General features: G+C 47.6%; 1 protein-coding gene and 1 non-coding gene across 2 annotated transcripts in view; one reads left to right on the plus strand and one right to left on the minus strand.

The window, feature by feature from the left end:
- DNAH2 (dynein axonemal heavy chain 2) overlaps positions 1-15,032 on the minus strand; it is a 102,977-nt gene that overhangs the window by 51,102 nt on the left and 36,843 nt on the right. Inside the window, exons 13-28 of the mRNA XM_065909937.1 lie at positions 12,108-12,254; positions 11,149-11,305; positions 10,654-10,893; positions 10,170-10,358; positions 9,826-9,973; positions 8,998-9,190; positions 6,135-6,335; positions 5,870-6,026; positions 5,388-5,562; positions 4,835-4,998; positions 3,371-3,532; positions 3,167-3,270; positions 1,997-2,153; positions 1,774-1,856; positions 1,505-1,685; positions 702-840 (exon numbers count right to left, since the gene is read on the minus strand). Of these exons, the coding sequence (XP_065766009.1) occupies positions 702-840; positions 1,505-1,685; positions 1,774-1,856; positions 1,997-2,153; positions 3,167-3,270; positions 3,371-3,532; positions 4,835-4,998; positions 5,388-5,562; positions 5,870-6,026; positions 6,135-6,335; positions 8,998-9,190; positions 9,826-9,973; positions 10,170-10,358; positions 10,654-10,893; positions 11,149-11,305; positions 12,108-12,254 (2,597 nt within the window). The remainder of the gene's footprint in view (positions 1-701; positions 841-1,504; positions 1,686-1,773; positions 1,857-1,996; positions 2,154-3,166; positions 3,271-3,370; positions 3,533-4,834; positions 4,999-5,387; positions 5,563-5,869; positions 6,027-6,134; positions 6,336-8,997; positions 9,191-9,825; positions 9,974-10,169; positions 10,359-10,653; positions 10,894-11,148; positions 11,306-12,107; positions 12,255-15,032) is intronic.
- On the plus strand, positions 12,382-12,454 carry TRNAG-UCC (transfer RNA glycine (anticodon UCC)). Its single transcript has one exon. It is a non-coding gene; the product is annotated as a tRNA-Gly (tRNA).

The following is a 15,032-nucleotide window of genomic DNA, read 5'->3' on the forward strand; positions in this document are numbered from 1 at the left end:
CTACATCTGCCTCCGGCAGGGCCAAAATAAAAAAAGGTCAAATAGATACACTCCCCGCCTCCGACATACATACACATATACTACAGGCAAGGAAGCTGCAGTGTGGAGGAGATGGCTGCCTAAAGGCATGCAATCAGGAAGGCAGGATTTTGAACTCAAGTCAGTCTGATTCCATATTCCATCCTCTTCACTGCTCTACTGTACTCTGCTCAAATATGTGTTGAGTTTAATCTATAGAATACTATGTAATGCTTAGAAGAGTTTAATCTACAGAACTACTATGTAATGCTTTAGGACAGTCAGGTACAATGGTCAATCTTTCAGTAAATGAAGCATGTGGGGCCTTCCCTGGTGGCTGAATGGTAAAGAATCCACCTGCCAATGCAGGAGACATGGGTTCGATCCCTGATCCAGTAAGATCCCAAATGCCAAGGGGAAACTAAGCCCCTTTACCACAACTACTGAGCCTGTGCTCTAGAACCAGGGAGCCACAACTACTAAACCCTCGTGCCTAACGTCTATGCTATACAACAAGAAAGTAGCCCCTGCTCCCCACAACTAGAGAAAAGCCATGAAGCAACAAAGACCTAGCATAGCCAAAAATAAATAAAATTCTTTTAAAAACTTAAAAAAAACATGAAGCATGTGGCCATGACCTCACACACACAGAGTATCTGCCGAGGCTGTGTCAGGGCTCAGACCTGGATAGTGGGTGCTCCGGAGAGCATTGGGGTCCTTGTTCACCCGGTCCATAATGGCCTTCCAGTTGCCATTGACTTGGTCGAATAAGCCTGATTCATTGGGCAGCTGCTTCCGGATGTCCTCTCCCAGGAAGATGTTCTGAAGGGCCAATAAGGGGTGTGAGAGGCTGTTTCCCACACCCTCTCCACTCTCTGCTCCCTGTGCTTAGACCAGGAGAGTCAATGAAAGAGAAGAAGCATCAGAACCAAAGGGTGAGGGGCTCCCTGGTGGCTCAGTGACAAAGAATCCACCTGCCAACACAGGAGACACGAGTTCGGTCCCTGGTCTGGGAAGATCCCACATGCCACCGAGTGACTGAGCCCGGGAGCTGTGACTACTGAGCCTAGGTGCCCTACAGCCTGTGCTCTGCAATAAGAGAAGCTGCTGCAATAAGAAGCCTGAGGACCGCAACAAGAGAGTAGCCCATGCAGCAGTGACAACCCAGCACAGCCAAAAATAAATAAATAAGTAAAATGGAAAAAAAAAAAAAAAGAACCAAAGAGATGTCCAGGTTCTAGAACAAAACTTGGGATTGGGAGGCCAGGTATATGGGTTCAAGAAGAAAAATGGAAGGAGAACAAAGGCTTTTCAAGGAGGAAGCTGAAGAGGAGACGTAAGAACTCAGAGTCAGATGCTTAGGTCCTAGATGAAAAGTGGCTTTAGAGGTGGGACAATGGGGCTGATAATAGGGCAACTATCTAGATGCTCTGCAGAGAAAGGAGCCAAAACAGGATGTAGGGAGAGCTCAGGCAGTGATCCTAACCTCGAGGTACATCCACTGACGCTGCACTGTGAGCACCATCTCAATCACTTCCAAGATGAGGGAGAGGCAGCGCTCCCAGTGGTCCACATCTTTCTCAAAGGCCTTGACAAAGCGAGATGCCTTCATGGTAGACAGAGCCACCTGGTTATCTTCCAGGGCCTGGAATACTTCTTCTGTCCCTCTGGGGTGAAACGTATGAGAATCATAGTCCATCCCCACCTGCCAAACCGGGTCCCCACTCGCAGCCCAGGTCCCGCAGCCCTGTCCACCTGAGTCGGTGATGGCCCTTATCCTTGTAGGGCACTATGTCAAGCTGAATCACATCCCAGGTCTTGGCAATGTTCTGTAATGCCTGTGAGGGACAGATCAATCAGGTATTTAGTCCCCAAGGGTAACAGGAGCTGGGAGGGACCCTCAGATCATGAAAAGCTGGAAGCTTTTGCTCCAGAGGGCTGAGGAAACAGGAGAATATGGGAGAGGACTCTGTCATACCAGTTCTATAGCCAGCTCTTTGGTGGCTGAGGCAGAGATCTCCCCAATTTTCTCTACATGCTGATCCATCCCAAGCTCCACGATCTGCTCCAAGGTGAAGCTTTCTGATTCCTGATCAAACTCACGTTGGACCTCATCCCTGACCTGATCCCAATGCCTGTAGCCAGGGACAAAAAGTCAGATCAGCTGGGGACAAAAGGTCAGCAGGGCCTACTGGGAAGTGTGAGCATCACTCCCTAGCTTTCTTCTATTGGGATATTATGATTCCATGCCTTTATTAATCTGAGATTCAACAGGTATTTCCTAAATAGACTCTAAGATCCTATTTTAGGCACCGTGGGGAATACAGAGATTGAGCTGCTGACTCTAGAAAAGGAGCTCAGATAGATGATCGCAGGTTTACTAGAGATGAGGTGCTGGGCCAAGTGCTCTACATGAGGCATTTCATTTTCATGATCACTCTATAAATGTTATTCCATTTGTAGGTGAAGAAATTGAGGCTTAGTGAGGTTAAATAACTTAAGCAAATAAAGTGGTTAGATTATACTTAATCGTATAATAGATGTTAGTGAAGCACTGCCAAAAGCATCATGCTAGAGGCAATATAAAAGAAGTAAAACTATTTACTCCTAAATGGATATACAATTATTAAAACACCACATATGAAATAGTCTATGCTAGCCTCAACAGTTTCAAAGTCCTCCTCTATAACATGATAAGTTCCAGATGCATTAAAAGAATTAAACTTGAGAAGCAAAATTATAAAGTATGCGAAGAGAATACGGAGATACTGCATTGACAGCTCTGGGATCAGTGAGGGCCGCTCTGGGATCAGCGAGGGCCTCTTAAGGCACAAAAGTAAAAAAATCCTAAAGGACAAATGTTAGACTTTGGACTAAAAAAATTCAGGCTTTCGTGGGACAGAAGACATAAAGTTGAGCTATGATAGACAACATAAATTGAGAGGAGACAGAAGGGAAAGAGCCAAGAAGGTCAGAGAACCTGGAAGAGTGTTACAGACAGGGAACGGCAATGGGCTCTTGGGAAGCCTCCTTTCAAGGTGTGTGCTGGTGGACAAAGGGGCAGAGCAAGGTGGGAATGCCATGGAGGGAAGAACCGGGAGAACCAGGTGACCGCCAGGCCAGACCAGGGTCTGAGGAGCAGCCTCACCGCTCTCGAAGGGCGGGGTTTCGCAGGTCCGAGATGAGCGGCATGGTCCTCTTGAACTGCTCTATTTTGGAGCGAGTGGTTTCAATAATTTCCCAGTTTCGGTCCTGAGCAAAAGCAAGAGATGTCAGGAGACCCGCTCCCTTTCCAGCACAGCCCGCCTTCCTCAGTCGCCTGCCCGCGGCCCTCCACCCTCGCCTCACACACCTTGTACTCTTTGGCCAGTCTAGTGAGGCGGCGAAACAGCCCATGGGCCATGGTCTCCATGGCCTCTGTCTGCAGGGTCAGGAACCGGCCTGTCTTCCACTGGTTCCAGTTTTCCTCCCAGTCTCGGGTGATCTCCCAGACTTGCTGCAGCGCGTCCAGTTCCTTTGGGGACCAGACCAGACGGGTGACAGAGTCAGGCGACTCCTACCCTCCTTCTCCCTGACAAACACCTCCTCTCATCCTCAGGAGATTTTCCCTCCCAGCAACGCAGAGCTGCCTCCCCCTCAGTTCACACTTTTTCCTCCACTCTCTTGCTTTAAGAGCGCCTCAAGGAACAAGCACTTGAAAAGATCCTCAAAGCCATTAGTCAGTAGGGACATGCAAATCAAAACCACAGGGAGATATTTCACACCCACCAGAATGACTAGGGCCAAAAATAAAGGGAGAAGTGTAGACAAGGATGTGGAGAAATAGGAACCCTTGTACGCTGCTGGGGGAGTGTAAAATGGTGCATTTGCTGTGGAAAACAGCTTGGAGGTTCCTCAAAAAGTTAAACACCGAGTTACCTTGTGATCAGCAATTCCACTCCTACGTCCATACCCACAGGAATTGGCAATGGGAACTCAAATATATGCAGGTACAGGCATAGTCAGAGCAGCACTCTTTACAGTAGCTAAAAAGTGGAAACAACCTAAATGCCCATTGACAGGTTAATGGATAAACAAATGTGGTATATCCATACAATGGAATATTATTCACCCATAAAAAGGAACGAGGTACTGACACATGCTGCAGCATGGGTGATCCTTGAAAATATTAGACAAATGTAAGAAGCCATACACAAAAGGTCACATATTGCATGCTTCCATTTATACGGAATGTCCAGAATAGGAAACATCCATGTTCAGTTGACCATTAAAAACCATGAGGGTAAGGGACACCAACCCTCTATGCAGTGGAAAATCTGTGTATAACTTATAGTCCGCCCTCCATATCTGCAGCATATCTATATCCATAGTTTCCCATCTGTGGATTCAACCACAGATTGTGTAGTATTATAGTATTTACTATTGTAAGACATCCATGTATAAGCGGACCTTATCAGTTCAAACTCAGTGTTGTTTAAGGGTCAACTGAACATAGAAAATAGATTAGTGGTCGACAGGGGCTAGGGGAGAGGGAACAGGGTAGGGTATGATTGCTAAAGCGTTTCTTTGGGGGGTGATGAAAATATTGTAGAATTATAAGTGATGGTTGTACAACATCGTGAATGTACTGAATACCACTGAACTGTTCATTTGTAAAATGGCTCTTTTGCTCTCCGAGTTTTACCTCCATTTTTTAAAAAAGCTCCTCGTGCACCCATCTTCCTGGTCCCAGGTGTTTTTTGAGGCCCATGGGACCCCTTCTCCTGCTTCCTACCCCCACCCCGGGTTACCATGAGGGGCTTGATGGGCACACCACCTTCTCCAGGTTCTGCAGGTCCTTGGAGGCTGGCTGCTCGATCTTGAAAATGCCCAGGTTGGCACGGAGGATGTTTTCTTCCTCCCGCATGGCATTCAGCATGGCCCGCACATGGGCGATCTGCTCCAGGGCTGCCTGGTGCCCCACACTGCTGGTGAAGGGGCCTGCGGGTAGTCCAAGGTGAGGTTCAGTTTCTCACTCAAGGCCAAGGTCCTCTGAAAGGCCATTGTGGCTCGCCTACCTCTTTGTGTATAAATCTCACTTCTTTCCTCCCACAAGAGAAGGAAAACAAGAGGGGATGCATTGAAAAGAATGCATTGAAACTACTAACTGTGACTGGAGAGTCAGTAATGAGTGAGATGAAAAGCTGGTATAAGAAAACTGGAGTCGTGAGCAGGGCTGCTGCCTTCCAGCCAAAACTCAGTGACAACGGGTATATCACTGACAGCAGTGCCTGGCTCTTTCCCTTGTTTGGCACTTTCCTGGGACCCACACTTTGAAAGACTGGGTCAAGACAAGGGAAAAGCAGAAGGAAAGGTTGCGAGAAGGGTACCTTTGCCTTCAAATTCTTCCAGAAGATTGTGTGCTTTCTTCTTGAAGTCATCAGCTGAGTGAATGAGGCCTGTCTTGAACTTCTCCTTGTGTTTCTTCAGCATCTGTTCACTGTCCAGCAGTGTTTGCTGGAAGGCAACCCATTCCCCACCGAGACTGTCCAACATTTCCAGCACCTGGGGACATCACAAAGGGAAGGGTGGCCCACGGAGCTCTTTCTGTCCCACCAACTCCCTGAAGAACTCTTTTCCAATCCTCTAGACCAGAGTCTGTGGCCAAGTTCCAAGCTCTTGGGCAACAAGGCCCAAAGAGATCAAGTAGTTGCTGGGCCTGAAAGAAATCTTCCAGCTGACCCGAAAGAGCACACAAGTTAACTTTGGCTCTCAGAGGCTCTGGGGCCTTGCACCTTCTCCCCAACTCACTTCTCTGCTCTCCGTCCTGACAGCCAAGGGCCTGGGGCTGGGATGGGCCGCCTGAACTCACATTGTCCTGAACTGGCACTTCGTACTTCTCGAGGATGGCAAATTGCTCGTGAATGGGAGGGATCTGAGTTTCCATGGTGGGCAGTTCGTGCTGCAGGGTCTCCATGAGTTGCAAACTGACCCCTAGTTCCTCCAGGGTCTGGGGAGGGCGGCTGATTCTGCAGGCAGGGGAAGGGAGCGAGGGTGGGTGGGAAGGCCAGGCCTACTCTCCCCAACCAGTGGCCTGAGCCAGTGTGTCCCCGCCCACCGAAGGCCCGCCCGCATACTTCTCCGAGTTCTCCTGCAGGTAGGTGTGCAGCTCTAGGAGCCGCCTGGCCGCCATCTCCTTGAGCAGGGTCGTGAACTTGTTCTGCCACTCGTTGCAGTGCTGTACCAGCGAGAACTTGAGGTGCGAGCAGTCCAGGAGCACAAACTGGATGTTCAGGACCGTCTCCTCCTTCTGCACATTATTAGCCACCTCTGTGTAGCTGAAAGGGCCCACACATCCCCACTAGGATGGCTTTTCCTTGGCAGACGTGCCGGATGCCCTGACTGGGTGGTATTTTTCACCCATCCAGCATCCTTCTGCCCCCAGGTGTTCCCCACTTCCACCTGCCTGGGGCAAACTGCTGTGATGATGTCATTTTCCCTTCACTGCTTTCAGACTCCTTGCTCTGATTTCAAGGCACAGAGTTCCAGGCTGAGTTCGCACAGTCCCGCTCACTAGCTCTGTGCCCTCAGGTGGGTTACTTAACGGCTCTGAGGCTCAGTCTCCTCATCTGGAACGTGGCAATGAGAACAGAACCCACCCCGTGAGGCTGTGGAGAGGATGATGGTGGCCGCTGTACATAAAGCCCTCTGCTGACTTCCTTCCTGGATGCTCACTGTTTGGTGAACACGCTCTCCCTGCCCATCTCTGCATGCTGGCATCCTACCCATTCCAAAAAGGCCAGCCCAAAAGTCACTCCCTTCATCCACGTCCTTCCTCCTCTAACATCCCCAGGTTGGACATTATCTCTCCTTCCACTGAACCGCCCAGCACTTTGCATGCCTCATGCATAGCACTGATCACAGGGAAGCTGATATAAGAGCAATGAGCATGTTAGCCCATGAAGGCTTCAGAGTTCACACAGTGCTTCCACGTGTACTTAATAACCTCACAACGTTATTTAGTTGATAGCGTAACAATGATTTCACAGAAAACTGAGGCCCAGAGAATGAGAGGAACCGACCTAAGATTATACGGCTGTAAATCGTGGAGATGGGATTTCAACATTCCTCAAGACTCCACAGCCACTGCTCTGTCAGCAATATTTGTATCTTCCCCACTGCACTAGAGCCCTTGGGAGGAGAAAACTTGCTCTGTTTTTTTTTTTTTTTAATTCTTCACGACCCATAAGACAATGGTGGTTTTTGAAAAAATGAATGAATGACTAGAGGACAAAGAGATGAGGGTTCAGATCAGAATTTAAGAATCTTCTTCAGGGACTTCCCTGGTGGTCTAGTAGTTAAGAATCTGCCTTCCAATGCAGGGGTTGTGGGTTCAATCCCTGGTCAGGGAACTAAGATCACATGAGCTGTGGAGCAACTAAGCCCATGTGCCAAAACAAGAGAAAGCCCATGTGCTGAAATGAAAGTGAAGCCCAAAGTAATTAAATAAATAAAATTTTAAAAATACACTCTTCTTCAATTTAACTCCCGTCTGTACTTTTAAAATGAAACTGTTCACATCTCTTACCTTCCAGATCCTTAGCAACTCTCCTCTTCCAGCGGTATCCTATGGTACTCCCCACAAGAGCAACTTTTCCATTATATATTTTTGATTTTTTGGTAAAAAGTCTTTTATTTTGAATTTGACAACTCTTTAGGGTTTTTTAAAATTAATTTACTTATAATTGGAGGATAATTGCTTTATAGGGTTTTTAAGTTACTAACCACATGCATATTTTACTTTCTAAAAGCCATAAACTCTAATGATGTTTTCAAACATAATAAGTGAGAAATGGATTCCATATTAACTTAATTTTTTAAGACTCTAATTATATGAATGACAATGTGTGAATTTGTACAGGTGTAGAGAGAGTTCTGGAATGACACATAGAAAGATTTTTAAGTTTTTTTTTTTAAAAAAACAAGTTTACTGTGAAGAGTCTCTTGATGAAAGTGAAAGAGGAGAGTGAAAAAGTTGACTTAGAACTCAACATTCAGAAAACTAAGACCATGGCATCTGGTCCCATCACTTCATGGCAAATAGATGGGAAACAGTGGAAATAGTGACAGACTTTATTTTGGGTGGCTCCAAAATCACTGCAGATGGTGACTGTAGCCATGATATTAAAAGACGCTTACTCCTTGGAAGGAAAGTTATGACCAACCTAGACAGCATATTAAAAAGCAGAGACATTACTTTGCCAACAAAGGTCCATCTAGTCAAGGCTATGGTTTTTCCAGTAGTCATGTATGGATGTGAGAGTTGGACACTAAGAAAGCTGAGCGCTGAAGAATTGATGCTTTTGAACTGTGGAGTTGGAGAAGACTCCTGAGAGTCCCTTGGACTGCAAGGAGATCCAACCAACCCATCCTAAAGGAGATCAATCCTGAGTTTTCATTGGCAGGACTGATGATGAAGATGAAACTCCAATATTTTGGCCACTTGATGTGAAGAGCTGATTCATTTGAAAAGACCCTGATGCTGGGAAAGATTGAGGGCAGGAGGAGAAGGGGATGTCAGAGGGTGAGATGGTTGGATGGCCACCGACTCGATGGACATGAGTTTGAGTGGACTCCAGGAGTTGGTGATGGACAAGGAGGCCTGGTGTCCATGGGGTCGCAAAGAGTTAGACATGACTGAGCAACTGAACGGAACTGACTGTGACAGAACGTTCTAGACTCATTTATAAATTTTAAGCAGGTGAGGAAATCATTATTAAAATGCTCTTTTGAGAAGACTGATGGAAATTCTAAATTGCTGATGCGGTGCTTCAGCAGAGAGATTAGTGGGGAAAAAATCTAATTGATGTTTCTTTTTTCCCAGCTCTCATTGGATCCCTACCTCCTTGAGAAACAAAGGTCCAGTGCCTTTCTTCTCATTTCCTGCCCACCCCTCAGTCTCCAGGCCAGACCCCCTCCATGATCCTCACAGCTCCTTACCGGGCAATGTCAGCATCAAAGGAAGAGACAGGCGGGTTGAGACGCTGATATCGGCGGATGAAGGAGTCCTTGTTGATCTCCCAGATCTCGCGGTACATGTCCCAGGTCTTGAGGTAGTTCTGCAGCAGGCTTGCATTGTTGGTCATGCCGCTGCTGATCTGGGCCTGGATCTTCTTGATGTCCTCATCCCGCTCTTCAAGACCCAGCAAGACACTTCTCACTAACCTCCATCCCGACCCAAGCTCCAGCCCAGCCCCTGGCTACTGCCCCAGAGTCTACCCTCCAACATCACCTCCCCAAAGAAACACACTCAAATGTGAGTAGTAGAAAACGAAGGAGGAAGCAGAACATAAAAGAATGACTCTGTTCTGGGGGATTCAGATGTCTCACCTGTTGGTATCCAGGCCTCTTACATCCCAGCCCTGTTACCCAAACAGTTCCTTCCGGGTCTCCTCACACCAAACTCCAAAACCCTTGAGCATCAGTCACCTAATTTTGACCCCTGTCTGTGTCCTGTTTCCCTTCCCCAATTCAGCCCCTTGACCTGGGTTTTCCACCATCCATGGAGGCTGGCCAGGTATGTCTGGAAACAGCCCTGGTCTCTCCTCCTAGCTCTACATGGTCCTAGGCATTTTTTTTTTCCAATTATTATTATTATTTTTTTTTTGGTCACACCACGCGGCATGTGGGATCCTAGTTCCGCAACTAGGGATCAAACCCACGCTTCCTGCACTGGAAGTGCATGTGGAGTCTTAAAAACTGGACTGCCAGGAAATGCCCTCATCTGGTCCTAGGCTTTTGATATCCCTGCACTGGATGCCTACTCACCCACAATGGTGTGGATGGGCTCACGCTGAAACTTGCGCTTGATGAGAATTTCAGGGAGGTGGCGGAAGACAGAAATGGTGGAGAAGAGGTGGTTGCCAATGTCATTGACCACACTTGCCAAGGTCTGCAGAGTGGGTGAGAACTCCACCTGTGGGAGCATCATGGAGAGGGCTCAGCAGAGGCCCTGGAGGAGGTGAGTTCAGGACTAGGCAGGCCGGACACCTCAGAATCAGGCCTGGAGGCTGTAGGACAAAACCAATGCCTAGGGCCAAGTCTAAGGATTAACGGAAACTGACAAAGTGTGATGGTTTCAGGATGTTCGGGGCAAAGTGGTTCCGACCCACCTGGGCCACACCTCCCTGAAGATCATTCTTCAAAATGACAAGCACTCGGAAGAGTGGGTTGGGCGTTGTCTTGCCATCCCCATTGATAGCCTTGGACAGTTCCAACAGAGACCACTTCACGTTCAGCCTCAAGGCATCCTCCATCATGTGGTCCAACCGAATCGTGTACAGCATCCACTGCTGCTGAATCTGTGGGAAGAGTGGGAAAGAGAATCCCTCAGGGAAAACAAGGCAGGTCCTGGGAAATGGGAACCAGCCAACAGGGAGGGAAACGAGTTGTTTTAATAGAAAGGCAGACGCCAAGTCCTGAAGGAAGAGGCCGAAAAGCTGAAGGTTGGGTTAATCCAAGGCTAGAGTGGGATGTCTGAGAGGCACACACAGAATCGGGATGGGAAGGGTGGGGGATGACCAAGAGAAGGTTCTGATGGGGCTGGGGGCGCTGGGGATCTGCTCACCCACAAAGCCCTGGCCACAGGATCCTCACCTCAGGGCCGTCATTCTTGAAGACTTCATAGGAGTTGGTCATGATGGCCACCACATCCTGATGCAAGCTCATCAATTTCTGTTGAATGGCTGCCCTATGCTCTCTTTGGTCCTCCTCAAATTCCAGGTCCCTGTACACCCGTTTGCCGCTGATGCGTACCAGCAGTGTCTCTGATATCTCTTGGGCTCGCCAGCCGATGGTCAGAGTGGACGCCTTGAACTCATTCACGATCGTTTGTACCTGGAGTCAGATCCCACCCATGGGGGAGTTTGGGAACAGATCCTCTAGGCCTAATTCCATTCTCCCATCTATTCTCTAGCTAGAATTACTGACAAAAAAAAAAAAAAAGAAAAGTCCTTCACTAAACACACTTTATTTCTTTCACACAATTCCCCTGGTCTCTCCAACACTACCCGAGACTTGGGTATTAAGTACCCACATGTCAGCTTCTCAGTCAGCCTTGCAGACCTTTAGGGTCGAATGACCATGACCTACCTTGCTGGCATGTATGCGGCACTCTGTGATGAAAAAAGCACTGGCCCCCTTCAAGGCCCAGTGCAGCTTCTTGAGCCCAGGGTGGATCTTCTTATCTAGGAACCGGATGCGTTCTTTGAACAGGGCCTGCTCATCTGGGGACAGCATGGCAATGATCCTGCGAGTAAGAGAAGGTCAGTACCTAATGGGGACGAGCTCAGACAGACCTCACCTCCACACCAGGACACTTGGTGGAGAAATATGAAAGTTCATGATTCTAGGCAAGGACTTTCCAATACAACTTTCTGTGACGATGGAAATGTTCTGCCATTTGTGCTGCCCAGTATGGTAGCCACTAGCCTCGTGTGGCTGTGGGGCACTTGAAATGTGGCCTGTGCAAATGAGTAACTGAATTTTAAACTTTTATTTAATTTTGATTAACTTAAATAGAAAAAACCACATGCATCTAGTGGCTACTGTACTGGACAACACAGTTCTAGACACCCAAACAAGACTGCTGCTCCCACCTCTTTGGACTTGAAATGGCCTGAGAAAGGTACCCAATTTTGAGCAAAGCCTCGCTTCAGAGATGAGTGCCAATGGCATTAAGAGGAGGGCCAGCGTGACCTTGCTTGGTTCAACCAACCTTATGTTGTTATGGGCCCATAAACCTAATGCCATCAACTTCCTTCCCAGAGAAGTGACTCAGGCCAACAATATACATGTTCCAAGTGCCTGATGGGGTGGGAGAGGACCTGTTGTTTTGCTCTGTACTCTAAAGATAGAAGACAACACTGCAAGGGACAGGAATCATCGTAGGGCCATATGAGAGAGAACAGGAAACCTTTTTTTTTTCTTGAGATGGACAAAATATGAAGGATGTGTACTGTAGGAAATGGACAATATCATGGGGCAGATAAAAAACAAAGAGAAGGCAGGAAGTGGCATGCAGGAGGGCTTCAGTGAGGAGTGGGCCCCACCTGTTGTAGTCCCGAGCGACAAGCAGCAGGTTTTCTTGAAGAACGCGCAGGTCCTCGGCACGTTCAGCCACATTCACCACGTAATGGGGTGTCTCGAACAGCAACCGCTCCCAGTAGTCGATCTCCACAAAGAGGATCAACAGGGTCCTTGGGGAGAAAGACAGGCAGAGCCTCTGAGGGTGCAAGGGTGCAAGCCAGAACCAACACCAGTTCAAGAGGTATGGGGCTGGGGCGCACAGAGACATTTAAAAGTAAGAAGTGAAGCAGCGGGGCTTCCCTGGTGGTCCAGTGGCTAAGACTCTGCACTTCCCATGCAGGGGGCCTGGGTTCAATCCCTAGTCAGGGAACTGGATTCCACATGCTGCAATTAAGACGCAGCACAGCCAAATAAATAGATAAAACAAAATAAATGAAGCAGAACCTCCAGGTAAAGAAGGCAACTGGGCCCGCTGACTTTTGCTCCTCTTCCCAAACCAGTAAAACAACAGTAAAGAATGTTTCATTTGTTTAAGGCGTAAGTCCACAAATACAACGAGATAATAACTGAAAACATTTGAAAAGTGGAAGAGCAGATGGATAAGGAGCAGAAGAAAAGTCCTCAACTGACAGTGGAGATGGCCAAGAACCCCCTCCAAAGGCTCGGGGGCCCGGTAGCTCCAAGGATCTCAGAAAAGGGGTGACGGTGGGACTAAAATAAGCAGAACAGCTGAAAGTTTAGGAAGCAGCTCTACTCATGTCCCCTCTCCTACTTTGCAGAGTTAAGCAAGTTGCCCCTCCTCGTCCCAGCATAAGACTGAAGGTTTCTTGTCTGGGGAAGCAATGCAGAGACAAACAGAGGGTCCCTGGACTGGGGACCCCAGGCCCAGTTGCAGGAGAGAGTAACGCACTGAAAGCAGGGGCGGTGAGTCACCACGTACACATGAATGTTAAGACCCCCACTTCCCCTTCCCACCCAGACACCAGCACTCTGGCACCGGGACCTATATCCTCTGGAACAGAGTTTGAGAGATGGTTTTCTGTGACCTCACACCAGCCTAAATGGAAACCTGCCGAGGGTGACGACCTTTGGAGTCGCTAGGAGACAGCCCATTCAGACAGGCCCGCAGTTGAGAAGCCCCCCTTCCTGCTCAGCAGAGCTGCCAATCAGCTTTCCAGCCCCCGTCCCTGAAATACAATCAGACAACCAAAGGTCTCAGAACACTGGTCTCTGCCTCTCCTTGCACAAAAGGTGGGAGTCAGTTCAGTTCAGTCACTCAGTTGTGTCCAGCTCTTTGCGACCATGGACCGCAGCACGCCAGGTCTCCCTCTCCATCACCAACTCCTGGAGTTTACTCAAACTCATGCCCATTGAGTCAGTGATGCCATCCAACCATCTCATCCTCTGTCGTCCCCTTCTCCTCCTGCTCTCGATCTTTCCCAGCATCAGGGTCTTTTCCAATGAGTCAGTTTTTCACATCAGGTGGCAGAAGTATTGGAGTTTCAGCTTCAACATAGTCCTGCCAATGAAAACTCAGGATTGATCTCCTTTAGGACGGAGTGGTTGGTTCTCCTTGCAGTCCAAGGGACTCTCAAGAGTCTTCTCTAACACCACAGTTCAAAAGCATCAATTCTTCTGTGCTCAGCTTTCTTTATAGTCCAAATCTCACATCCATACATGACTACTGGAAAAACCATAGCCTTGACTAGATGAACCTTTGCTGGCAAAGTAATGTCTCTGCTTTTTAATAAGCTGTCTAGGTTGGTCATAACTTTCCTTCCAAGGAGTAAGCGTCTTATAATTTCATGGCTACAGTCACCATTTTGGAGCCCCCAAAAATAAAGTCTGTCACTGTTTCCATTGTTTCCCCATCTATTTGCCATGAAATGATGGGACCAGATGCCATGATCTTAGTTTTCTGAATGTTGAGTTCTAAGCCAACTTTTTCACTCTCCTCTTTCACTTTCTTCAATAGGCTCTTTAGTTCTTTCTTCACTTTCTGCCATAAGGGTGGTGTCATCTGCATATTTGAAGTTATTGGTATTTCTCCCAGCAATTTTGATTCCAGCTTGTGCTTCATCCAACCCGGCGCTTCTCATGATGTACTCTGCATATAAGGTAAATAAGCAGGGTGAAAATATACAGCCTTGACGTACTCCTTTCCCTATTTGGAACCAGTCTGTTGTTCCATGTACAGTTCTAACTGTTGCCTCCTGACCTGCATACAGGTTTCTCAAGAGGCAGGTCAGGTGGTATTCCCAACTCTTTAAGAATTTTCCGCAGTTTGTTGTGATCCACACAGTCAAAGGTTTTAGCTTAGTCAATAAAGCAGAAATAGATGTTTTTCTGGAACTCTCTTGTTTTTTCGATGATCCTATGGATGTTGGCAATTTGATCTCTGGTTCCTCTGTCTTTTCTAAATCCAGCTTGAATATCTGGAAGTTCACAGTTCACGTACTATTGAAGCCTGGCTTGGAGAATTTTGAGCATTATTTTACTAGCGTGTGAGATGAATGCAATGGTGCGGTAGTTTGAGCATTCTTTGGCATTGCCTTTCTTTGGGATTGGAATGAAAACTGACCTTTTCCAATCCTGTGGCCATTGCTGAGTTTTCCAAATTTGCTGGCATATTGAGTGAAGCACTTTCACAGCGTCATCTTTTAGGATTTGAAATAGCTCAACTGGAATTCCATCATCTCCACTAGCTTTGTTCGTAGTGATGCTTCCTAAGGCCCACTTGACTTCACATTCCAGGATTCTGGCTCTAGGTGAGTGATCAAACCATCATGGTTATCTGGGTCATGAAGATCCTTCTTGTATAGTTCTTCTGTGTATTCTTGCCACCTCTTCTTAATATCTTCTGCTTCTGTTAGGTCCATACCATTTCTGTTCTTTATTGTGCCCATCTTTGCATGAAATGTTCCCTTGATATCTCTAATCTTTCTTGA

This window comes from Muntiacus reevesi, chromosome 18 (genome assembly GCF_963930625.1).
Source record: "Muntiacus reevesi chromosome 18, mMunRee1.1, whole genome shotgun sequence".
Lineage (NCBI taxonomy): Eukaryota > Metazoa > Chordata > Mammalia > Artiodactyla > Cervidae > Muntiacus > Muntiacus reevesi.